This window comes from Crocodylus porosus, unplaced genomic scaffold (genome assembly GCF_001723895.1).
Source record: "Crocodylus porosus isolate Cpor-Errol unplaced genomic scaffold, CroPor_comp1, whole genome shotgun sequence".
Lineage (NCBI taxonomy): Eukaryota > Metazoa > Chordata > Crocodylia > Crocodylidae > Crocodylus > Crocodylus porosus.
The window spans coordinates 44,093,539-44,120,286 of NW_017728886.1; the positions used below are offsets into that span (position 1 = coordinate 44,093,539).

Sequence of the window (26,748 nt, forward strand, 5' to 3'; positions counted from 1 at the left end):
CTTCTTTACTTTTCATTCCATCCAGGAAGAGCACACACCAACTGCTGAAACCTCCTCAGCCTGACGAAGGGTTTTTGAACCTGAAAACTTGCTTAATAATTATTTTCCAACTACTTAAGTTGCTCTAATAAAAGATACCAGATTCACCCAAAGAACCTTGTCTCCTTATGACATACACACTTTCACTCAGTGGGGATAAGAAAACATTTGTTGTTATTTTATGTACTTTTAGTTAACCAATACTTTAATAGCTGAAGGTGCTAAAGTTGCTCAATTACATAGTTTGTTTTTCAAAATAAGGAACAATATGTTATATTTTTTGCACATAAAGTATTTGATTCCCATGTAGAGGGGCACAGCTTGGCCTCTATTGCTCTCTGTTTTTCAGAGGGTACAATAGAAGCCAGTTATTGCCAGCCAGAATTGCTACCTTGTTATTGTATAGCTATACAGGTAACATACATATAATTGCTGCGTTATGAATGCTGCATAATTAGAAAAGTATATTAAACTAGTGATTTCTCATACAGTTCGTGTTTCTAGGTATGGGGGGAGACTTGAAGCCATAAGGAATCTGGTTATTTTCTTGACATGAAGTGGGAAAACACAGTTTGATTGGTTCTTATTGCTGTTTTACAAAATGCATACTCTAGCTGAAATATTCAGGCTTCTTTCAAGTCAGAGGTTAAAAGCTTTCTAGAAATACTGCACTAATGGTAACACCATTTGTTGAAACAGTTGTATATTGGAGTGGACTAATAAACTGTGTTCAAAAGATACTTCTGAGTGTATCACCTTTGCACCCAGGTTTGTGTTTTGTGAAAACATAGTTGTTTCATTGTTCATTCTTTGTGTAATATCACTTCTAATCAAAAAGATCAGAGCAGTATAGGATGGAAGCTAAAAGCTCTGAAAATACAAGCCTTCTGCTGCTTGTTTATCAAATTAGTAAGTTTTATGTCTGGCTGTTATGTGTACATGTGACAGATTAGAAGTAGGTGAGAGAATTAGTTATTTTATTAACTGTATCCCTGTAACGTCTTTAGAAATATTCTTTGAGGTCACTACAGGTAAAAACCACTCCTCGCTGCTCAAATTCTAAGAGTGTTCAAGTTTTGTACAGAGATTGAGACAGGGGTTGAGAGATGGAATTTATTTTAAACCTGCAACCTGCATACAGCCCTTCTTGCTGGTTTTTTTCACTTTGTGGAGTGGAATAATAACCACTAGGTCTACATAAGAGATGACAGATTCAGTTCTCCCCCCTTTCCACTCAAAGCAGCCCCTTTTTGTCAGAATCCACCTCTCTCCATCTGTGTTCATCTAGTCTCCTCACCCAGGAGGCTAAAGTAATGCTTCCAAGGTTCAGACAACCTTTCATGGGCACTCCAAGGTGGGTGAAGTTCATCCTGTTTGCTGTATATTGATGAGACTCCTGTAATGTCTTAAGTACTATATTGCCTACAATTTTTATTTCAGTCCTCCCATGGTTTTCTCATACATTTGTTGTATCTTGCTAACAACTTTCCCAAATCATTTTACTGTGAGAATGGTTAAAATCAGATAAGTGGTAAGGAGTTTGTACTTAGGTGATAATCTACAACTGATTTCTCCAGGGTCATGCTAAACAAAGAAGTTTGGAAAACAGGAAATTTACTAGTATTGCTGTGTCACCCACCCAAAATAGGATGTTTGTATTGTGGGCAATTAGTAGAGGTGCACCGATACATAGGTCCCATATCATTGGCACCGATAAAAGGAAAATTGACATTATCAGCAATTGCCTTTTTTTGGCTGATGTGGCTGATAATCTCAGTAAATAATGCATGGCTGATGAGGCCCCCATGGTGAGGGAGGGAGTGAGGCTGGTGCTGGGTCTGGGGGAAGGGCAGGCGCTGCACAGTCGAGGCAGGGTAGGGCGAGGGACAGAACCATAAGCAGCTCGCTCGGAGGACATGGGGATTGTGTGGGGGTGGCTCCTGCTGCTACACGTACCCCGAGAGGGCATGGGGGGTGTGTGCCCCCCAGATCTGTGTACAGGGCAAGGACTGCTGCAGACTGGAGCCCGGGGCAGGCCTGGTTCTTCCTGGCAGTGGGGTTAGACTGGGGCTGCTCTCAGGGCAGGTGACAACAGTGCTATGGGGGGGCAGCTAAAGCCACTCCGAAATTTGCAGTAGCTCCCCTCCCAGCACCACTGCTGCTCAACCCAAGCATAGCCCTAGCCCAGCCCCCTCACCAAGAAGAACCTGGTGCTTCCCCCAGCCCACAGCAGCATCCTATTCTCACCCTGTGGATGACTTTGGGGGGCACACCTTTCAGGGTATGTGCAGCAGCAGGAGCCACCCCCTCCTTCCCCAAACCCCCAGACAAACCATGGCTCTGTCCTGCACCCTGCCCTGCCCCAGCTGTGCAGCACCTGCCCCAGTGCCAGCCCCACTCCCTCCCTCACCCTGGGGGCCTCAGTCTGCCTCCCACCTTACCTCTTCCCTCCCCCCTCGCTCCTTCCCCCACAGCAGACTTACCAGCCAGGTGTTGCTGTCCAAGCTGCCAGGCCTCGTATCTGCAATCGGATCAGTATTGACTAATATGGCTTGTTAAAATTTGCAATCAGTATCAGCCAAAAAAATCTCTATCAGTGCACCCCTAGCAATTAGCATCCTCTCTGTGTTGTGGACTCCATTGGCTTCTGCTTTTAGTAAGCTTCTAATATTGGGAAAACAGTTGAAAATGACAGGGAAACATCCAGGGAGGGGTTATCAGTTCTTAGAAGGCAACAGGAAGAAGACAACATCTGAGGCTGGTGGGGAACAACTGGGAAGATGCTTTTGTTCAGAAGGGGTGGAACAGATAATGAATATGTCGTGATCAAGGATCCAGCTTTTCTGTTCGTCATGGAATAATATGGTAAAACGCAGATTTTCTCTTAAGGAAAAAAGCGTGGATTTTTCTCCTTTTAAGGAGAAAAATGCAAATTTTCAGCTTTTAAAGAGAAATCCATGGGAAAGCTCCCTGCAGGTAAGTCGGGGATGGAGCAGGGATTGAGGCCTCCATAGTGAGGGAGGTAGGGAGTTGGGCAGAGCTGGGGCTGGAGGCACTGGGCGATGCATGGGGCTTGGGGCCTGGGGCTGAGGGTAGAAATCGAAGGCCACAGGGCCTGGCTGGGGTATGGGATGGAGCCACAGGTGGCTTGTCTGGGGATGGCTGGCTCCCTGCCACTGCGCACACTGCCACAGGGGATTATGGGACATCTGCCCCCCCAGATTTGTGCATGGGGTGGAGGCAGCTTTGGACTGGTGGCTGCAGACTCAGGTTTCCCCACCCTGCTGCCCTCCCCACAGGGGCCTCTGCAGCCCACTGTGGCAGGGCAGAGCAGGGTGGGGAGGCTCAGTGCCACTGCCAAGAGCCCCAGGCCACCATGGCGAGGCACCCCCTGCCCACCTGGTGGCAGCAGGGGACACAACTTTGCATTGCCACCCCTGCTGCTGCTGGGCGGGCAAGGGACACCTCACTATGGTGCTGCAGGACTTCTGGCAGCAACCCCAAGCCTCCTCACCCTTCTGCCCTGCTGTGCCAGGTCCCATCTGCTGGGCCGTGGAGGCCTCTGGGGAGGGAGGGCAGCAGGGCAGGGAGCCCTGAGCTCACAGCTGCTAGCCTGCATCCACTCCTGCCATGGGCTCCACTCCAGCCATGCCACTCATGTGGGACAGATAGCTGGACTCCATGCTCTGCTCCAGCCGCAACAACTGCAGCCTCCCATGGTGGCAGCCAGTGCCTGGGCCCTGTAGGCGGGGTGGGGGAGGGGTGAAGGGCCCTGCAGAGCTGGGTCCCTGGCCCTGTAGCCGTGGCAGCTGGGGCCCCCTCTGACAGGGATAGGGGGGCAACGGGCTTTGGGTGGGGAGTGAGGGGCACCAGCAGGGCTAGAAGGCTGGAGGTCAGGAGTGAGGGTCACCAGCAGGCCAGAGGGCTGTGGGTGGGGAGTGAAAGGCATTGGCAGAGCTGGGAGGGGGAGCTGTGGGTACTGAATGAGGGGCACCGGTGGAGGGGGAGGGAGTTGTGGCTTGGGAGTGAGGGTCTCTGGCAGGGCCAGGGAGCTGTAGGTTGGGAGTGAGGGGCACTGGCAGGGCCAGGGGGCTGTGGGTCAGGAATGAGGGACACCAGTAGGGCCAAGGGGCTGTGGCTTGGGAGTGAGGGGCAGTGGTATGGGCAGGGCACTGGCATATCAGGGCTGCTCAGTACCACAAAGCAGTGGGGGGATGGGGAGGACAGGACAGGATAGTCTCAGCTGAACCCATGTTCTGGTGAGTGAAGGGGGCAGAGAGAGCTCTAATTTACCATTTAAAAGCAAAATCAAAGGTCAAAATATATAGGTATCTAGAATTTATTTTACTGTCGTGATTGTGGCACCGGTAGGCTTCCAAAAGGCTATAAAATGGTAAAGATATCAAAACATTGTGTTCAACTGATACCTATATATATATATATAGTGGTGTTTCATTTCAATTGTGGAAAAATGTAGTTTTTAGTCTTTTAATCAGAGAATTGCATATTTTTAATCAGAGAATTTGCAGTTTTTATACAGCAAAAACCAGGATCTTTGTTCATGATTGTGTGGTCAGACATATCACTGAAAACCTAATGTCTTCATTTTCTGAGGCAGACCAGGAATCCTCCCTAGCTTGTCTTTCTGGGAGGAAAATGGCAGAAGGTGGTAGAGGTGTCTCGCTATGAAATGAAAGGCATGATTTTGAGCCTCACTTCAGACTTGTGCCAAAGACCATACCAAGTTAACTCAGCTGTAAATGGGCATGTTGGCAGTCAGGCTGAGGAATCAAAGGTGGCCAGATGTGATGTTAGCTATACCACTTCCTCTTTGCCCTGGACTACAGAAGTTGGTGTGCTGTAACAAAGCTAGCCTGGTCTACTCCCAAGACACAGGAGGAAAGATTACCATTTTGGACGGCATTATTTTTCTCATAAATAGACTTTTAAGTTGATGTAAGTAGTCAATTCCAACTCTTACAACTGCATTGAATTCCAGCAGGATTCAAAAACCACCTAATCAATCTCATCCCTCGTTTTTATAATGCAGATGCATAGATATACTGTGTATATGGGTGTGTGTGTGTGTGCATGCACACACACACACACAATTGGCTGCAGCCCTGTAAAAGTATGCAGAGTACAGAAATATATTTTTATATTTTCTTAGGGCCTCACCATAAACATAACAGGTCAAATTCAGAATTGAAGTTGCACTCATTTACATTCACTTGTATTTTCTTTACACTCGGATGCTCTTAGGCCTGTTTATACTCTGGCATATGGGACCAGATTTTGCCTTGTGACAAGATCTACTTTGTTCTTGAGAAAGATAATCATGGTTTCCTAGTTCTTAACCTGCCTTGGCCCAGATGTAAATTAGAGCAGCCAAGTGGCTGGTCTAACTTGCAGCCATTGGCAGTGGTCCCCACTATTTGCCAGAAATGAAATGGCATAACAGATCTAGAAACTATGAAACTATCGGTGATCTGGTCTGCTTTTCCTTCCCACCTTGCACCTGTGTCTTTGGGAAAGAGTAAGCAAAAACTAGCTTCTTGCCTAGTTGAAAATTCTCCTATGCCCAGGTTTCTTACATTGTTTAGGTAGCAAAAAGGGTCAGAACAAGAACAAATAATTTGGCCCAATAAGTCTAAGTTGGTTTAATTTATTCACCAAGAAGCTGAAAGAAGTTAAAGAACAGTAAACGTTACCTTAATGTATACACTCTTGCTCCTTTTTGCATACAATTACGGTGGTGTAGACCTCCTTGCATGTGGCTAGCATAGAGTGTTAGTAGAGAGTCTAATATCAGTGGTCAGCTTTTTACCACATTGCAAATAATTTCTGTCTTTGCTACTAGGAGTCGTTACATTATTATTATGAATGTTTTCTTATATTCTACTGTCTTACTGAATTTGATTTTTAAATGTTTGCAACTACAGGCCTAATTTCCATGTTGACGTGCGGAAACTGTACATGAAAATTTGCTAATTGTTGTTACAAATAACTGGTATTTTGTGCACGCAGTTAGCAAATTTGTATAGCCAGGTTCGGTAATTACATATGTAGGTAAATTGTACAAAGAGTGCATTCTCTTTCTAATGCACAGTTGCACATCAGGCTTCTGTGTAATCTCAAGAAAATTAAATTGCTATTTTTGCCCCAAAGAGTGCTGGAGTTAAATAGCTTTGAATCCCATTTTTGTAGATTTCAATGAGGCAGTCCCAGAAACAGAGAGGCTGGATTCCAAAGCACTGAAAACACGAGCGCAGCTTTCAGTAAAGAACAAACGGCAGAGACCTACTAGAACAAGGCTCTATGACAGTATCAGTTCAACTGATGGAGAGGATAGCCTTGAACGAAAGGTGAGAAGGTCTCTTCCTTCTGTCTTATGGTATGAGATGGTAGCTTGCCCCTGGTATTTGTTTCATCCTGTACTTTTGTCCTTTCATAGTGGTACAGGCAATGTTTGTTCATCTGCAGCCAGTGTACCATGGGTAACATTTTTTGTATACTCTAAGTCACATTTCTTAGGCAACACATCTGTTTTTTCTCACAGGAGCAGAGATTTCTGACTGACTTCCATGTGTTCCATTGTACTGAGTGGATTATTTAATTTGTATGAGAGTTGAAGCAAAGTTCAATCCTGCATCTGTTTATTTCTCAATGTGAATTATGTGTGATGTCATATTGATCTTTAAATTTCCTTGATCCTGACTCAAACTTGAAAGCCACTTGTTAGTAAGCAACATAGATGTGTGATACTCAAAGGTAACTCTATGAATGACTGCAATATTTATTAAAAAATACAAAGGAACTAAATCATTAAAATAAAGGATTGCATGTTAAAAGTAAACATTTCTTTGATTGGTTACAAAATAGCATAACCTGCTTTATAATCTCTTATACCAACAGCCGTCTGACAGTCCCATGCACATTTCAAAACCACCTCTGCCCATATGCATGAGAGCATCCTCACCAGCATCAGATTCTGGTGCTTCCTCCCTCTCCCCAGCCGCTAGCAGTGCAGCATTCTCATTTGGCGACATAGCTGAAAACGAGGAAAGAGGACAGCAGCACAAACTTCTTTCCTACTGTGCTCAGGGTGGCATTCCACTATCCTCTCCTTCAAAATCCGGTTGCAGCTCAGAAGCATCTCCTTTGCATCATTCAATGGGCAGGATTGTTGTACAAGATGAAGGTATAATCATTTTTCCAAATAAATCAGTGCGTTGTTTCCCTTGCTTATATTTACTTTGTGTGCATGTCCTGTCATCTTAGCGCTGTGACTGTAAAATGGTTGTCTTCTCAGGGTTTTTTTCATCTGCCTTGAAGTCGGGAAGTATCAGTTGTTGTCATTTGGTGGCATGAAGAAAGGTCAGAGTTTAAATCAAGACCAGAAATCATTTTCATTTTCCCTAGAGCTGCTTGAGAAAAGGAGAAAAAAGTCACACTTTTTTTCCATATTATTTTGAAATGTGAACCATTTGGTTGTTGCAAAATTCAAAACATTTCAGGCAGCTGGACATATTCGCTGAGCAGAATACCCAAGACTAGTGTTTGAGAAACTTCTTCAACATTTGTACTAAAATCCTGACTAGCAGTTCTAATAAAGTGTCACTCACTCAAATTGAGTCCAGTGTTGGTCCCTGTTTTCCATGGTGGGGGCACTAGTTAGAAAATAATTCAGTTTTTGGAGTTTGTTACTAGTCAAAAAGCAAAATGGTCTTGATTAAACAAGAAACCAAAAGCTGAACACCCCTCCAATCTAAATGTGACTTGTCCTATGGCTTATTACAAAGCATAGCCAAGTTGTTATTTCTCTGTTTTCTTAGGAATACAATGCATTCCTACCAAAGCATTATTTTGGTAGGCAAAGATTAGTTTGTTCAGCATTTTAAAAGCACAGTACAGACTTCATTTTCTGACACCTGTGTAGATTGTCACATGGATTTACACTGTGTCTATTTACTAAAGTTCCCACCCTGCACTCCTTGTTACTTGAGCAAAATTGCCAATATTGTACAAGAATTGTGGTTAAATTAAGGACTGCAAGACTGAACCTTTAAAATCTTCATAAAAGATTTTGACTTAAAATTAACCAAAAAATAGTGGTTTTTTTCTAGTTTTGTTGACTACTATTGAAAATGTCACTTGCTTTTATACAAGTCAAGTTTTCTTGCCATAATATGTTGATGAACAATGTGAATTTATGAAGCCATACTTGGTTTTAACAGGCAGCCCCAAATGCCCGTATCTTTGCACTGACTGCAGAGATTTGTGATGTATGGTCTAGTACATGATAATAATAATTGTGTGCTTGCTGACAAGTTGGAATAAAATACAAAGTCCTAATGCGTCTTAGTTAGGTGCAGACCTGTAGCAAGTTTGAAATCAGAAGCACTGCATCAGTGAATAGCCTACTGATGGTCGGTTCTGGTATTTTTAGAGTTCAAAATCTACTGAAATATCTGCTTGTGTAGTAAACCCTCCTTCTCCTACTGTCTTCTTCTTGTGTATGTTTAACTAAATCATAAATCCAAACAAAGAGTATTGCATCCCTCCCACCCCAACTTGAGCTTGAGAAATAATCTTTACAATAGTGTAATACAGGTGGGTGAGTGGAGCATGAGCCCCAGGCACTGTGCAAGGTGGGGTGCCAGAATGTGAAGTGGGGAGGGAGGGGTGAGCCTCACCCCCCCTGCACTCAGCATCCTCCTGCAGCAGCTCCAGAAGCCACATCAGAGGTACCACAGGGCAGCAAGTAACAACAAAAGCGTGACATCTAAAGGAAGGTGCTGCTGTGAAAGGAGATGCCAGTGTGACCAGCAGCCAGAGATTTAACCCTGTCCTCTCCTTTCTTTATTGCCCAATTCCAGCTTTTAAACAATTGCTTGACATTCTGGCAGCATTGACTCCCCCAGTAGCAGCTCGGTCTGGGCAAAAATTATATCAAGTTATGTCTCTGAATCTTTTTACTTAATTGATGAAGAATATCAGGTTTTTTTCCACTCTGAGCGTTATATAAAAATCCAGTGATTTTTTTTGGTGCAACTGTCTTTTAACAGTTACATTAAAATCAAAGTAGAACAATTCGGTTTCAAACAGGAACATTTATGTTCAGTAAATTCCCGAGCACAAAGATATCCTCAAGCAATTGTTTTGCAGCCTGTGTTTCAGTGATATTGCTAGATAACATTTAATTGATTACTAACTTGGTTTTACAACTCATAGTTTTAGTGACTAAACATAGTAGAGTTTGGTTTAGATTCTCCCTTGACCTGGGCATTTTATAACATTAGCACAGAGCAGACCAAAAGACAGCCTAGGTGACTATTGAAGGATCATCCCACTTCAGGAAGTTCCTCTAGTGGTGTAGCCCACTCAGGCTAAATACAGACATTCAGAGGGGTTAGGGGGAGGTTAGAAATGGCCACCCAATCTAAGGTAAGTTGGCATGGGGGGGAGGGGTTGGGGGGTTAGAGGGGCAAACAGGCTTGGGGGGATTGGGGGATTAGGGGTGCAATGTCTGTGAGAAGGATCTGGGAGATGGGGGGCAGGTAACATCCATGGGAGGTGCAGGTAGTCTCTATGGAGGTGATTGGGGGGCAGATGGGATCTGTGGGAGTGATCAGGAAGACTGGGGCAGGACGAATCTGCAGGAGGGATTGAAGGAATTGGGTGGGGGGAGGGGCAGGTGGGATCTGCAGGAATGATCGGGGGGATCAGGGAGCAGTTGGCATCCTGAGGTGATTCGGTGGCAGGTGGGATCCACAGGAGTGATGGGGGTGGCAGAATAAGCAGGAGTGATCAGGGAGTTTGTGGGGGGGAGTGCAGGTGGTGTCTGTGGAGGCTTGCTGGGGTCCAGGAGGGTTTGGCAGGTTAAGGGGCCTTGTAAGGTCTGCAGGGGAACTTGGGGAGGACTAGGGGCTATTTTTAGTCCCCTGACCCTACTAACAAATGAACCTACTCCCCCATCCCTCCTGCCCCTCTCCCCACTGATATTTACTATCTTGGCTCCCAGTAGTGGTGAATGTTGATAAAACTGGCACCTAGAGTTGCTTGCAGGATGGGGGATTTGGTAGGGGCAGGCAATTATTTTGGGTGGAGGGCCACTTACTGAGTTTTGGCAAGCCACCAAGGGCCACATGACAGGCAGCCAGGGGCAGATAAATATTTTCTAAATATTTTAGGGGCCCTGTGGGCCAGATAGAATGGCCTGGCGGGCCACATCTAGCCCACAGGCCGAATTTTGCACACCCCTGGCTGGTCTGCGGAGAAGGGGGGTGAGGGTCCAATGGGCAGGTTGGAAAAGTGCCACCCTGATGCTGGGGTCAGCCTGGGGCTTCCCCAGCCTTGGGGCTACACAGTTAACTGCAGAAGTTCCATTCACTGGTCTAACCTAGATCAATTAAGTTTGTGTATATCAATCCAGGTCTATCTTAGACTGGGTTCTGCCATTTTTAGACCAGTCTGTGTGCATGGATCTTCTGTACTGTTATGGGTTTAGACTGATTTCTGATCACTGAGACCAGGTCTAAAAGCATAGACAGAAGTGACAATGTTTGCCTGATCTGGCCTCTGAAAGCACTTTACAGCTGTAACCAAACATAAGTGCATGGCTGTAGACCACTTTAAAAGAACCTAATTCTGTGAAAATCTGAACCCTAATTGCATGGGCCCTCACATCCATTTCTATTTTGGATGAGGGTTCAGATGAAGACATTGCATGAGGGTTCAGATGAAGACACTCCAAAACAGAGTGTCTTCAGTAGCTTGTGTCTGTGCTGCCTCCAGCATTTCACTGTTTTCAGAACGGGAGTGGGAAAAGGGAGTGGAGGGAGTTCAGTCTGGGGTTTTTTCAGCTGGTGCTGGAAGGTGGGACGGGTGCTGGTTGGGGATCCGCTAGAAAGAGTTCCCTCCATTTCCTTTCTTTCCCCACTCCCATTCTAAAAACAGCGCTGGGGCTGGAAGGAAAGATCAGGAGCATGGGTGTTGCTAGGGAAGACCAGCTGCAGGCTTGCAGTCAGCAGCTAGATTTCCCAATTGCCTGGACCCAACAGTGAACTTCTGTTGGGTTTTCTGTTGGGTTCAGGGGATCGTTGTAACTGATAGTACTTCCTGCAAAGTGCTATCACAGCAGGCAGGCACTATTCTGTCTGCTCCTTTTGTGTAAGGTCTGCATCTGGGCGAACTAGGATTGGGTGGCCATTTTTAAAGTGATTTTTTAATTCTAACCTCCTCCTAACACCTCTGAACATCTAGCCATAAAGGTTGATTTTCACCCACAGCAGCTGACTGAAGTGTACAACTCAGAAGAAAGATCTAGGTGTGTACTTCTCTCAGCTCCATCAGTCACTGGTCACTGTATCAGACCTTTCAGGCTGCTGGAAATGGATGTGAATTTAAAGCAACTCTGCCTCTTTGAACTTACTCTAGGCAGCCACCCTTTGTGCAGTTGGCCCTGGATGAAAAGAATGCAAAGGAGTATTTCAAGTTACCTTTGAAAATGCCTCCTCCTGAGTTGTGCTGTGTATGACTCAGCAGTAGCTGTGGATTTAGGCCTTTGTTTATTTAAACAACTGCATGCAAAATTGCAAGTAGTTCAGCAAACAACCAAACTACAGGTAACACCTCATTAAATATCAGGCAAGGGAAGGACAATAGTGCAAAAGTAAACCAAATGGCATTTTTAAAAAGTGACAGAAAATCAGTCTTAAAGAGCAATGTTACTGAGAAGTGCAAATGGCATATTTAGTGACTAAGCACCTTAGTAACTAAGACAGAATCACAAGCACAGTAAATTGGCTCCTATGCTTATAAAATAGTATCCTTTGCTATCATTGGAAAATTAACCTAAAGGTTTAAGTGACCTAGATTTCTGTGCTATTGTACAGGAAATAACACCCAGAAATAACATTCAAGAAATAGCACTAAGGGCAATAATGACAAAACAAATAATAAAACATGCACATTTTAATCTGTTTGTAGGAATATTTAGTCTTCTCATAGTGTCCAGTTGGGGATAAACTCCTGTCTGGACACCACTGCCCCCATTGCTCTTGCTGCTGTTACAACCAATTTCACTTTCACTTCCTTGGGTTTCTTTGACTACTGCTGCCCCTTGTTCACTGAACTAATTACATATGGGCCTACTAAGGGCCTAGACACATGACAAGTTTGCACTGTTGTAATCAGCCTTTACACAGATTTAAACAAGGTACATGATATGCAGCGTTATATCTGTGTAACATACTAAATCTAGTGTAGAATTACCACAAGGAAAATCTGAAGTAAAACTTACCTGGCATAAATTATACTGATTGTTGTTCTACAGTTTATCCTATGACAGTTCATTGCTTCACTTCCATCTAATGCCAAACACTGGGGTCAGACTCGATGATCTAATAGGTCCCTTCTGACCCTAATAACTATGAAACTCTGAAACCAAGATGATGCTCTCTCCTCCACCTGTTGCTTCCTGCCCCTGGGGATAGGGCAGAGTAGCTCATGGGACCTAAGTATTTTGTGGCCTTAGGGGCCCCACAGCCTGTGCAGGGGGGCCACATAGAAGGGGTTCCCACACAGCCTGTGGCCTGGGGCATATGCAGCCTGCACAGCGTGCAGCCCCCCAGCCGCTCAGAAGTTGGACAGCTCTGCCTTAAAAAATGCAGGAGGTCTAGCTAGATGATCCCATGTGGCCCCAAACATGCATAAACTATGAATGAATGAATTAATTAAAATGCTAATATATTGTTATTTAATATTCATCCGATGTTGCATGTATTTAAGTTTTATAACAACTATGGCTTAATGACACACCTATCTGGGTGTTGTTCTCTGATCTGCTTAGTAAAAATTATGCAACAGTAATAATCAGTGAGGTGCATGTATTTGCTGGGAGATAGTTGCTGCCTTTTCAGTTAGCCAGGTGTCTGTTTACATCCTTACAGCTCCTGCATGATGTCAAAACTCTCCTCAGTAAACAGCAGTGCAAGCAGGCAGTTCATTTCTGCACTGTATTCCACGGGTTTACCCAGTTCTCATTTTTTGATGCAAGGCCTTCCTGAACCCAGAGGAGGAGAAGGGCAAGCAGTTCTGTGTAATAATGTTGGGAGTCTTCACATTATGTTAATCCACCTTATTCTGAAACATCACCTAACTTTCCAGAAGAGACAATAATTCAGCTTATGCAGAAAGCATTTGTGTAACAAAGTATGCCCCAGTAAAAGACTTGTGACAAAATCTGTACCATCTTGGGGGGGAGGTAGGGGGAGGAAAGGGATTGGTAATTAATTAAATGAATTCATTACTGGCAAGAAAGTAATATAGGATAAGAGAGGAAAGAAAGCACCACATTTCCAATGATAGTGCAGTGAAAAGGGATTATTGTTTGATACACTTCATTAACAAAGGATCAATTCCTTCTCCAATCTACACTTTGCTTACTGCCAATACTAAGCCTATCTGCAAAACTGCACTCCTACAAACGTGGCTTTGCAATTGTTTCACCCTCAAAATTGAGTTCTTCCCAACAGTCATGTTTCAGCTTTTTCATCCTTAATGCTATTTTATTTTAAAATCTCTTATCTTTTTTTTAATGATATACTGTACAACTTAATGTTTGTCTGCCCTGTTATGGATCTACTTTTCCTCTTGTTTTCTTTTTCCTTGTCTCTGAATTATTCTGTTATATTTCTGAAAGAAATACACAAAACCTTTCATAGCTTATTCCTCCATTTCAGAAAGACAGTACTCAAGTGCACAAGCAAGGGCTCTTAGACAGATGTAACATCTGAAATGCTATAAATATTATATTTTCTCACATATAGCATACCCTAGACTATAATATGCATCTTGTTTATGAAAGATAGAATGAAGGAAAAAAGTTCTTTCCTTGTAGTAACAGGGTGCATCTATACATGAATATTAATGCTATGCAATACACAGCTTGTGCCAGAGTTTATTGCTCCCGTGTGCAGCATTTACACATGTTCCTAGGACTGCAGCACACCGAGGTGGCATGGCTCAGCTCTGGCTGGCAGGAGGCTTGTGGGGGTCAGTCTGCAAGCCTGGAACTGCTCCTGGCTCAATGTGCTATAGAGGAGCTGACAGGGGCATGCGGGTGCTATAGTGTGGGGCAAGCCGGCAGGCAGGCCCACACTGTAGTACCCTCAGGCCTGGTTGCCGTCTACATGTGAGCTGAGGTGGAATAAATAACTCTGTTGTAGAATAGTACTTGTTTTGGGCAGTGCTGTTCGACAGCACAGTTAATTAGTTTACTTGGGCCTAATAGCACCACTTGTGTAGACTAGTGATGCTTTACTGCAGCACTACTTAGGCAACTCTGCAGTAAGCGAATAGGGAGCAGAATGTGCTCATTGTTTTGCTCCCTGTAAGTCTGGTGCAAATTTTACTCTCAGTTTTGCCTTTAACCAACAGAAACTGTTCTTACTATATTTCTTGCATATAATGCACACTGTAGTTTCTAACAGCTGGGTTTTGGAGAAAAAGAGTGTTGTATGTGGGGGGAACAGAGTCACAGAACTGAGCAACACCTTGTCATACCCAGCATCTAGAGAGCAAGCCGCTCGCTGTATGTTACTGCAGTGATTTTGAAGCGTTCTGGTGGAGGTTCATGGCAAGGCCTACACATCTGTCCATGACCTGAAGTGCTGTAAAGTGCTCAGGGCCTATCTGTATGTAGCACAGCATTTCAAAATCAGAACATGATTTTGAACGAAAGTGGATGCTGAATTTTGTATTGTCCTCACTGTTTTACTCTAGCTTCAGTCTTAATACTTTCACTCTTTTCTTTTCATGTCTGCATGTCACAAACCCAGCAGTTGTCATTCCCTTAGTTTTGTTCCCTTACTATTAAAATAATACAGCAAACAGAACACTTTTCTAGCACCTAATGTGAAAGCAAGTGCAGCAGGATCTTTGTGCTATGAATCTGACACTTTTTACCATAGTTAACTGACAAGAACACATTAAATACAAAAGAGGCAACCATGCATATAGTTAGTGTACATTCAGTACACTAACTATATGCGTGGTGTTTGCAAAACTGATTCAAGGTACTGGTACAAGTTGCCTAGCAGTCACATCAGCCTTTGTTGTGGGATGGATTGCTGTTTGAGAGAATTTGGCAGGTTGCTTTGTCACTCAGCATACTGCTTTTTTTTAACTCCCCTGTTGGGAGATTGATGCTCATTTTCTGTTTTGGCATAAGCTCATGCATCAGCTCTTTGTGAATGCTGTATTTAAAGCATCAACTGTAATTAGTTAAAATAATTTGTTCTTAAAGTGTGTACATTTTAATGCACTTGCATTTCCTGGCTTCCTACATCATGGCTTATGGGTCCCTTGTGCCTTGAATTTTATTCACGAATGAAAAAAGTACCATCAGAATGTTTCTGCAGTGCAAAATAGTTACGTTGCTCATTATGCTGCATTGCAGCAAGCTGTTTTAGAGAAAGGACCCCTTAGTGATTCTATCAGCTGTTCCATATGAATGAATCCCCACAAATCTAAGGAAGGCAGGGTCTTAGGAGAAGCCTGAAGGATATGGGCCTTTCTCAAAAAGTCCTTCTTATGCTAATTTTTTGGTTTAGCTTTTGATTCTGATGGTCTGATTTATACTGGTTGAATATGGAGTAAATCTATTGAAGCCAGTTAAGTTGTTCCAAATCTTCAAGCAAAAATGGACAAAATGAATGACTGGTCTTCGTTCATTTCCAGTTGAAAACTCATGTCTATTCATGGTAAAAACAGACACTGCCAAATTAAACAAATCATCCTGTAGCATGGTGGAACATGTCCTTCCACAGCTGATCCACTTTAGTGGACAAAACACATGGTGTCCATTGTTCTGCATCTGGCAGGGGCCTGATGCGGGACCATGAGCAAGGTGTTCCCTTTGCATGGGGATTCCCTGCACCTCCTTGCCAGGATCAGGTCTGCACCTACCCATGCCTCACATGGAAACACGGATTTTGGCTTGGGACAGCACAGGACCCAAGCAGTGCCTGGAACCCCACACTTCCATCCCGGGACTCATGCAAGCTTTCCCCGCTTGCAGAAACATGCCCTTGACAGAAAATGGCAGTCCCAGAAGAGATATAAAAAATGACCCTATTCTATTGCTTTACAACTTAGCTAGATTTCAAATTGGCAATGTCTTTTTTAACCAAGACACAAAAACTTAACAAACAGATTATTATTGCGGTAGTATTCCTGCCCTAAAATTAGCCAGTTCTCCAAAGTTGCTGGAATCTTTGAAGAAAGGGTTTCTATAGCCATATTTCACAGTAAAGTGGGCTTAAAACAGAATTTAGTATTGGCAAAAGAAGATACAAGATAATTACAACTAGGTTTAAAAATGCACGTGTTTAATGTTTTTTGTTATTAACCTGCTATGTAATTTGTTTTATTATAAATTCCAATATTAAATTATTAAAATAAGGGCCTCTGTTTTCCCTCTTAATGCCTATTCTCAGGATTCAGAACTATTCATTTAGCTACTTTTTATACCTTTTCAATTCATCTTCATAAAGAAATGGTGGTGTTTATGCATTTGTACCTAATCAAATCATATATCTACATATTGACTCACAGTTGTATGGGTGTATATGTTCATATGTAGAAGCACACATACACAAAGTCTTCTGGATGGAAGATGGAGCTACTGTTAAATATTCGCCAAAACTGATCATGTATACTTTCCAATGTACTGCTGTATCCTAGATGATGCTACAGGCCCCCAATCAGGAAGAACAACCAGACCTATTATGGGGCAAGCAGAAAAAATAAAGCAAAAGCTTGTGGACTTTGGGTAAGCAATTTATTATATAAAACCTAGGTTTTTATTATGAGATAAGAGAAAAAAGTTTCAGATGATGTTCTCTGACATTCTTTGCTCTTGCTATAGGGCTCCCTTGAGGAGGAGTTCCAACAAAGGCAAGAAACGGAGAGAGAAAGAAGCTGTGAGGGTGGCCTGTGGCAGTAGGTATGGGTAAAAGAACAGGGATGTGATCCATCTCAGGCCAGATTTTGTTGGCAAATCTGTGTTATCTAGGAGAGAAAATCATTAGTAGTTAAGCTGTCCTGCATGCAATGCTAGAATAAGTTAATAACCAGGAATCCAATTCTGCTTTTACTAACCTGGATAATTTTTTAACAAATAGCCAAATAATTAATACCTTAAAATACATTGAGATATGTAACACCCTAGATCTGTCTCTACCTCTCCCATTGATACTGATGGACACTGAAGACAGAGATTCCTAGAACTAACATACAATGTGCATGTATAAGAATATGTAAGATTCTATATCCAAAAAAGTTTGACATGTATTCCACCAGTGCTGCAAACCAGATGCCAATGGGAGAGAGGGAAGCAGTTCTTAAATACAGTCCACTATATTTCCATTGAAGAGTTTGTTTTAGGAGGCGAATAGCACCAGATAATTTGCAAGTGTACAGGAAAATTATATGCTAGATTTCGCCACATCAGCAACTCTTGGGAAAAGGGTTGTAAGTTGTTTGCTTATTGAGACAGCATCTCCAACACCTGTATTCACAATGAATGAATAAACAAACAAGCACAAAACACTGAAGTGACAGTACCTTTTCCCACAGCATCTGTAGGAAATTTCTCTTAGAAAGCCTCTCATTCTAGTACTAAAATCATTGCAGACCAAAGAATGTTGGTTCCAGGCACAAAAGGCAAGTCCTTGAATTAAATGCCCAAAAAACCTATACTAGTAAATATACTCCAAATACTATAAAATGACACACAGACCCTAAAATTCATAGAAAGCGACACAAATGCAAAAGAAAAATAATAGTGAAGCAGTCAAATTTATTCACCGTTGAAATATACAGAGACACAATGACAAACATAAAACTTTTTTTTTCATTTGCAAATATTATGGCATGAGGTCTTCTGATTCTGAATTGTCCCTCAGACTCACTGGCCCAGATCCTATTTGACCTACTAAACACCTGAATGTGATCCTATTCCACCCTGCTTGAGTTGTTGGAAAGCTGTTAATGCATCTACTGTATTTTCTTGCATGTAACTCTCACCTTCTCCCCCAAAACCAGCTGGGGAAAATCGGGGTGCACATATACAAGGAAAAAGGCACAGTGCTGGAAATTTGGTGGGAGGGGTGGAAGGTAGTGTGGTGGCAGTATTAATTGCTGTGGACCTGGAACCAGTGCACAGAGTCAGACCTGGGGCACAGCCCCAGCACCCAGAGTGCTAAATTGGGCCCCCACCACACTGTATAGCCTACATAGCAAGGTGGGGCCTGATCTGGCACTCTGGTGATGGGGCTACACAGTGTGTTGGGGCCCAATTCAGCAGTCTGGGTGCTGGGGCCGAGTGCCAGATCAGACCCCAAGCACTACCGCGGTATGTGGCCCTAGCACCAGCATGCTGAATCTGGCTTTGCTATGTAGCCACCAGCCCCAGGCACCCCAAATCTCAGATACCCACATTCTGGTAAGAATTTTTTTCTTTTCTGCTCGGGGCCTTCCAAAAATAGGGTGTATGTTATATTTGTGAGTATGTTATGTGAGAAAAATATGGTACTTTTGGAAAGCATCTTTTTATTAGCCTTAAAACTAAACCGTGAAATGCAGGGAGACGGCAGAGGAAGAGCTCCTTACCATCTTTTCTGTCAACATTTTTAAAGGACATAAGCTGGATGGAATGGGATTGTACTTCAGCACCTAAATTCATTTAAATGTATACAAATATAATACTCTAGATCAGCACATATAACTCTGTGATATCAGTACAAGTAGCTGGCAAGGTCCTTAGTTCATGTAAATCAGCATAGCCCTACTGGAGTCAATAAAGCTGTCAGCTTAAACCATCTGAGGATCTGGTTCAACCTGTGGATGTAGATAGTGGCACATACTATTGTGCATAGGAAAAGAGATAGGTTTGTGAAGGGAAACCCTGTGCAGTGATGCATACTTGCAATGGAATTGAGTGTTCAATTATTATATTTAACATTTGAATGATAAAGAAGAGATGGGGGAAATGAATCTGCACATATTTGTGAGAAGTAGGCTTTAGAGTAGAATTAATTCGTTATTTGGCTGTACAAAATATCTGTTTCTTCTTGGGCAGTGCTGAAAGACTGAGAATCAGTAAATAGTGAAGTGTAAACCCAATCATTCATTTTTAACAGCTTTTCATTTTCCCTACTGAATATGCCTGTCTTGCGATGCAGTTATTGAAGTCAAAGTGCAGAACTCAAGCTTTTACAGCTCTCACTATGTCTTTGTAAATTGGCTGCTATTTCTTCGTAACTTTTTAAAGACCATTTATGCTTTCTCTTTGTTACTGACTCCAAAGAATTTGCTTCGAAAATACAGAAGACTGAAACCAAAACCAAAACCAAAGCTGAGTAAGCTCTTTGAAAAAAGAGGACAGTGATCAAATGACAGTGTCCTATGATGATGATTTATTTCTTTTAGAACAGTTGATTGATGTAGAATTAATTATGTTGTCTGATGGATGCTTTGTGCATTATTTTGGCAATGCTGAAATGGCATTCTGATTGATTTTGGAAAAAACTCCTTTCCCTTCTCCACAGCTACAAGGGCCTAAAAAAAAGTCAGCTCTTCAATAAAGGTAGGAAGCACAGTTTCCTCTGCCTGTACAGCAGAATGCCGCTGCAGATATAGAACCGAGCGGTGTGAGGGGCGCAGCTCTGTAAGGCTAGGGGAAGGAGGGAATGAGCATTAAAACTAGGTGAGTGGCTTTTGTCACTATGTAAATAGCCATTGGGTTTGGGGAGGAGGATTCCCTCTCAGCCACCATGGCAAAGTTAATGCTTGGAAATTAGTTTGAGGATTTGATGTATTAAGTATCATTTCTGTTTTTTTAAGAAATATTGTAACATTCTGCTGTACAGCGGTATATGGAAATTAATTTTTTTAGAAACAGTATGGCTTTAGGTTCTTTAGTCATGCAGTCAAAATACAGCCAGATTTGAAAAAATGTCACCATGCTACAAAATAAACTCATTCCCTTGTGACTTCTGGAACCCCAGTAAACCCTTGGGACCTAGGTATTGTTTAAATCTGGGATAACCAGCAAACATTATTTGTGTGTAGGAGGGATGCGCAGACCCTAGGAATATACAAGCAACATTCAAAAATGGAATTTAAGGCCAAAGCCTGCTCTTCATTACACCAGTTTAGATTCAGAAAATTAATCGATTTCTGTGCAACTGGTGCAGCTAAGTACAGATTTTTGCCATATAGCTGATACATAGAAAGCTTACACATTTGCCACATTTCTAGAAATAATCACTCTTTCTATAGTTCCTTACTTTATTTTATTTATTTATTGAGTTTTATACTCTAACACAGATACGTACTCCTTTCTGTTAAACAGGGCCAACAAAGAAATGCTGGAGCGCTCAGCACACAGTGCAACTTTATCACAGAGATCCTCCTCTCTCCCACCTTGTGTCCCTTTCACATGGTATGGAGAGAGTGACAGGGGATCCAACTCTTCCAGCAACCTGCCTTCGCCTGCCAGTTCAACTGAACCTTCCTCTGAAAATATAAGTCCAGCTAAAAAAGGGTTAAAGGTAGAAAATACAAACTACCTTATTCCCAGTATGTGAAGTAGCATTATTGGCTCAATGTTTCAGGATAAAGAAAGGGCCAATATGTTGATACAATAAGAGTTTTCATTGTACAATAAGAACTCCTCTGAACAACACTTTGTACCATGACAGACTGCACAGAGCTTTTTAAGTTGTCTCTCTCCTGATGTATGTTAAGTCAGTAAGGTAGTTACAATGATATCTAGTATGATACTAAATGGCACTAGTGGAAAATTACAGTCTGATCCATGATTCACAACTGCTAGATTTGCATATTGAGTTGTGGATTTTATCGCATTTTTCAGGACTGATTGGGAATGGATACCTAACCATGTTTAGCATATTAAAATGAGATTTTGCAAAGCTAAGAAATGCTGACATTATACACTGTCAATCATTTGCCTTTTTTTCCCCTGTAACAAAATCTGCTTGTCTCGCATGTTAGTTATCAGATTTAATTGCATTTGTGAAAATCTTTGAACTAAGAAAATTGGATTGTTACTATTTAAAGCATCTGTGTGATTCTTTTCTAGATGCATGAATGTTGTTTTCAGCATGATAATCCTTAAATAACCCTAAGAGTAGTGTACCTAGCTTTCTTGTATTGTTTAATTTATAGCTACCTGTAGGAAATATTTCTCTAACGGTATACCTTTTTCCATAGCCTCTAGCATTCTGCTGCTTGTACTGGGCTGGAAAAGAAACTGAAATGGTTCAGTCCTCATATTCAGCAGTCTGATTACAAATTACTTCAGTTTTATGCCCATAATGAATAGCAGTTTTTGAAGTTTTCAGGGGCATTTAGATTAATTAAGCGCCCTCTTCTAGGAGTAAATTGAGTCTACCTATGTAAGAATCTACACGATCATAGAACCATGGTATGAAACAGGATCATGCCTGGAGCTGTTGGAGAGAAATCCAAGAAAACCTCATGGATTAGGTAAAGATAGGACATGTAAGGCGGGGGGGTGGCATGAAAAGGCCAATTTTCGAAGGTGTGATGAGCATTTAGGACACCTATACACATGCAGCAAGGCTGCTCCGATGCACTGTAATTATGGCACGTCAGAGCAGACCCAATTAATCAAGTCTGCTGGAGCGTGGTAATTACTGTGTTCTAGCAGAGTCCAGCATCATGTGTATCAGTGTCCTTGCCTTGAAAAATGGCTGTGGGGATGTTGCAACTAAAACCTGTTCATTTTTCACCATTTTTCAGTGTGGGGACACTTACATACATGATGCACCGGCGCTTTAATTAAAGCAGCTCTCAGAGCCACCCTAATTAAAGCGCCCCCAGGTTCCTAACTTTCAGTGAATGGCAGTTGAGTTGGGCATGTAGTTCCTCTTGTACCTTTGAAGATCTTTCCTTACAAATAACGTGGAAATAGAATAAACCCTCTTTTTTTGTTTCTCTTAAAGCATTAGAGGTAATATAATTTGTTTGCCTTTGCCCAGCTGCTGTGTTTCCCCTTTCTTATTATATTTTAATGTATTTATTTTATAAGTAAAGGAAAATGCCACTTCACTCTTCTGTTTCAGTTAAAGGATTTTATGATGTCAGTAAGCACTTAAACAGTTATCTAGAGATGCTGTGTAATCTGTATCATTGGAAGCTTTTGAGTGCTAGTTAGATAACTGTCTTGAATGATTTAGATGGAGATGATAATATTTTGAGGAAGGGATTGAACTAGATAACAGTTGATGTTCCTTCCAGCACTAGAACTCAAATGATTTAGAGAAAAAGGAAATAATCTTTGTACTCTGTTTTTGCTACATCAGATTCCTAGGAAACAATTTTAAAGATTCAGTACCTCTATTTTCTCAGTGCAGTGCTAAAAACAGCTCCTCAATTATTCTAGTCCCCCTCAAAAACAAGGGAAAGCAGAGTAATAGTTGTCATGGTTTAAAAAAATATTTTAAAAGAAAATAAAAAAGTTTTGGTCTTTCTTTTTAAAGTGCACAAGCCCTCAAAATGAGCTGTACTGGGAAATAAGCAATTTGGGATTTTACAACCCATTGAGAGGTATTTCACTGATTCCACTAATCGTAAGATGGATAATAAAAAAAAAGGGAAGTCAAGCTTGATAGTCTCCATAAACAATTGAAAAACATGACTGATGTACATATGTTAGTCATGTTTTCATGCTTTATATATGTATATTGCAAAACTTCAAAAACTTGCTCAATTTTTTTAGTTACCTATTTCTTTCCGGATTAGAACCCTAAATATGTGGTTTCTGCACCTATTTAGTTTTTTGTTGAACACCAAAGGGATCCAGAGATACCTTGACCTATTTTTCTTGTTTTTGCATTGGACTGTTTTCCAAAGTCTGTTGAAGATTACTTGCTAACCAAGGATGATTTGGGTAAATTCCTGGGAACGATGTACATGAATTACTGAATAACATTTTGTTCTTCCTTGCTTGTAAAGTGTGATGTTTGTCATTATGTTTTTTATGACAAACGAGTGTCATTTTTGGTTACTATTGCAGTATCACATAAGATCAGATGGTCTTGTTTATATTCTGTCTTGCCTAAAAGTTAGGCAGAAAAGGAAGTTCCGTTCACTTCTAAGAAGTTTATTTGGGGCTGAAGTAGTTCACAAGATATTTTCCTTGTCTTTTCAACAGTAACTTTTATTTCCCCTGATAATCCAACCTTTGTTCTACCCCTTGTATTAGTGCATGTTCTGTGCTTGTCCTAAGTGTTTAGATGATAGGCAAATGCCATTGATCAACCATTAGAGGCAATGAAGTTGATACCCTCATAAAGGGCAGCAGCAGTATATTTAAGTGAAATCTGTAACTTATTCTCAGATAATTGTGTTACTAATTAAGATATTAAGCTGGCAAAAATGTTTCTTAACACATACCATAATAAACGTATAGCACATTATTGTGTAAAGCATTAACAGTGAAAAAGATTGGGGTTCTTTGTGCATCTTCTAACCAGTTCAGCTAATTATCAAAATCACTCCTGAACTATGCCAACCTGGAGGGGAAAGGCAAGTTTCCAGTTAGATATGTATGTAAGATCTTTTGTTCATTTTGACTTGTGCTTTTGTCTACAGAACTTCACATTCAATGATGATTTCAGCCCCAGCAGCACAAGTTCAGCTGATTTAAGTGGTTTGGGAGCAGAACCCAAAACTCTTGGTTTCTCTCACTCCTTAGCACTGTCATCAGATGAGGTATGTCCATGACATTTTTACAGTGAAAAAATAGTTGATTTCTCTCTCAGCTGGCATTTTTCTTAAGAGTTGTTAAAATAATAGTTGATTTCTAGACACTTTCATTAAGAAAAATCTTGATTCCCGGTTTGTCTTTGGTTATAGTTGTCATTCATTATCTTGTTTTGGAAGTAAATGACCAATCGCTCTAAAGCAGGAAAATAACAGAGCAACACTGGTTTCCTCAGAGATGCTTTACCCAAACCTTTGCCAGCATTCTGTTTCAGCATGGTCCTCCTACATTTACATGTAAATACATGCATGTTAACCTGAAGACATTAAACAAAATATAATTGGGCTCCTTTTGAGGGAGTTTAACATGTGAGCAAAGTAGGATATAGGAATACTGTATTGTTTGATCAGGCCTTGGGGTCCTTTATAATTGAATATTAAGGACCAAATTTTAAGGCCAATTGACTCAGCTTCTGTTTGTGCTTCTGTGTAAAAATTGTATGTCTATTAATTTTTGCATATTATTATTTGTGCATAAATTCAGTTCTCATTTGCACTCAATTTATGCTTGATTTTCATGCACAGATCAAGCTCAGTTATTTGGGGCTTGTTTTTTTTGCACAAATGATAGTCTGCAAAAAAATGTGTGTTCAAGAGACTTTGTGCCAGGATTAGATGTGCACATCCAGAGGCAGTGTTTGGAAAACTTGGCCCAAAAACGTTAGTTTAGTAAAGTGACTTGAGTCAAATTCTTAGTGGTGCTACACAGATGTAATTTGACCTGAAGAAACTTTACTGCATTTATCACAGTGAACTCCATGTTTTTCTTGTTTAAGATATGTGCCAGGATTTGCTTTACAGAACTTAATTTCCAAACTTCTATTATTCCTAGGATAATTGACATTTGTTGTTGTTAATATGTGCATGCTTTACACAAATTTAAAAGATGTAACCACAGGTGCCAAAATTTAAGTTTACAGGGCAGAGAGTCCTGTAGCGGTTAGATATTTTAATACTACATGGGCTGTCTTTTGACAATACATTCCCCTAAAACCTACATTTTTAAATGTTTTGCTCTTTTATCATTTTTCATTATTATCATCATGCTAAGTGACAATACTTTGTGCCTGCTAGGTTGAGTTATAAGTTTGAAAATGCTTTCATGTCTTTTCCAGTCTTCTTACATCACACTTCCACGTTGTCACCTGTGAAATATCAAGTACAAACAGGCCTGTAGAAGTAGATAGTGGCCTCTCCACCCTCTGCTGCAATACTGAACTGTAACCTCTGACTCAGCCAGTATCAATTCAGAGCTGCTGTAGGAACTGTACACAAACCTCCTTACTCAGGGCATTGCTAGGATCCATCTTCAGCCATGGCTTACTTGCTCTGTCAGCTGGGATTGTTAGTGAAACTGCTGGAGATCTTTCACCTACACTCCTCTGCTGGGGTTGCCATAACCACTTGAGAGAAACAAAAAGAATGAAAAGCAGGGGGAAGGAAACCACTTTCTTCTTCTATGTGATAGATCATAGACGGGGGTCTTTTGCTGCTTCCAGTGAGGTCCTTGGCAAAGCTCCCATTGCTGTTAGTCCTACACTGCTGGGAGTTCCAGTGAACCTCAGCGGCACAGGATCAGGCCCTAATTACAAATTCATGCATTTGGTTGTTGATCTTTTAACATAACTTTTCTGTTTCTGGAAATAGTTTTTTAAGATCTCTTTGTTTTTCAATAGCCATAACGTTTGCAAATCTTGGTGCTGCCTTTGCTAAACTCTCTTACATGCTGTTACATATTCTCTGTTTTGTTTCTATAATGCTTTTCTTTTCCCATTTCTTTGTTGCTCCCTCACTCAGAGCCTGGATATGATTGATGATGAGGTGAGATACCAGTGAGCTGTTTGTGGTGGACTGTGTGACCTTGGTGCGTTACTTTCTAGTCTCATTTGCAGACTTGCATTTCTTGTCCTACTCCATCATGTGGCAAATTTCCCTGTTCAAACAATAGCACAACCCATAGATTTTACTGGTTCTTCTCTCCTTTTCAAATCCTTCTTGCTATAGTTTTCAAGGCTATAGGCAGTTGTCATCTTTGTGGCGTGTAGGACAGGAAGGACAAAAGTTGTATTTGTAAACAAATACACTGGGCTGTCCTGGTCTCATGCCCGGCATGAGGTAGACAAAAGGTAGAGTCAAGTCATCTTTTTCCATCTCTCATCAAAAAGCATGGCTAAGAGTTGAAACAGCCTCTGGCACCATTTATACCAGTCTGAAGGCTTCTCTTAAGTTATGCCATCTGCAGCTGCTCTCCTGACCAGGGGACATTCAGAGCATTGTGTTTTCCAGCCCCACACTGACATGTCCCCTATGCTGGGGTGGCCAACCTGCAGTACATGTGCCAATAAGTGGCCTGGGTAATCTCTTGTGTGACACATAGCAGATCAGTAAGGAGAAGGGACGCAGTGACAGATGGGGCAGGCAGACTAACTGATAAGACAGTGCAGAAAACAGAGCAGCTGATCAGCCAGGGGAAGGGATCTTGGGGACAGGGAGTGTACAGAACTTAATTTGTGACATGCCTGACAGAAATGCCTGACAGAAAGGCTGGCCCCTGCTGATTTATGCCAGAGCAAACTGGCAGTGAGTGGTGCATTAAGCAGACACCCAGGAATCTCCAGCTGCCTCCTTTAGGATTGCTTTCCTGAGAGGCACAGTGGCTAGAACAGCTTCAAGGATGTGGCTTCTTGGTTTGTTCTGTCCTGTTGCCCTATGTCTTCTTGTAGTCCTCCAGTGATAATAGTGGATCTTTGACTCCATGATACCATCCTGAACTCCAGACTAATCTTCTAAGTACATTCTATGTACTTAGAAACCCACCAACGTGCTAAA

The 26,748-nt window shown here is 41.8% G+C and overlaps 1 protein-coding gene and 1 long non-coding RNA gene across 8 annotated transcripts in view; one reads left to right on the top strand and one right to left on the bottom strand.

Moving 5' to 3' along the window:
* LOC109309001 overlaps positions 1-11,364 on the bottom strand; it is a 17,341-nt gene extending 5,977 nt beyond the window's left edge. Inside the window, exons 1-2 of the long non-coding RNA XR_002100763.1 lie at positions 11,352-11,364; positions 1,039-1,040 (exon numbers count right to left, since the gene is read on the bottom strand). This is a non-coding gene — a long non-coding RNA (uncharacterized LOC109309001). The remainder of the gene's footprint in view (positions 1-1,038; positions 1,041-11,351) is intronic.
* PPP1R9A (protein phosphatase 1 regulatory subunit 9A) overlaps positions 1-26,748 on the top strand; it is a 238,152-nt gene that overhangs the window by 203,234 nt on the left and 8,170 nt on the right. For 2 of the 7 annotated variants that reach the window (XM_019533470.1, XM_019533479.1), the window contains exons 13-19: positions 6,247-6,404; positions 6,955-7,240; positions 16,789-16,876; positions 16,973-17,050; positions 20,462-20,660; positions 23,749-23,868; positions 25,717-25,740. In XM_019533470.1, coding sequence (XP_019389015.1) covers positions 6,247-6,404; positions 6,955-7,240; positions 16,789-16,876; positions 16,973-17,050; positions 20,462-20,660; positions 23,749-23,868; positions 25,717-25,740 — 953 coding nt within the window. Of the gene's footprint in view, positions 1-6,246; positions 6,405-6,954; positions 7,241-16,788; positions 16,877-16,972; positions 17,051-20,461; positions 21,180-23,748; positions 23,869-25,716; positions 25,741-26,748 lie in introns of those variants that run through there. The other 5 variants (XM_019533487.1, XM_019533524.1, XM_019533495.1 and 2 more) reach the window with 4 other exon arrangements.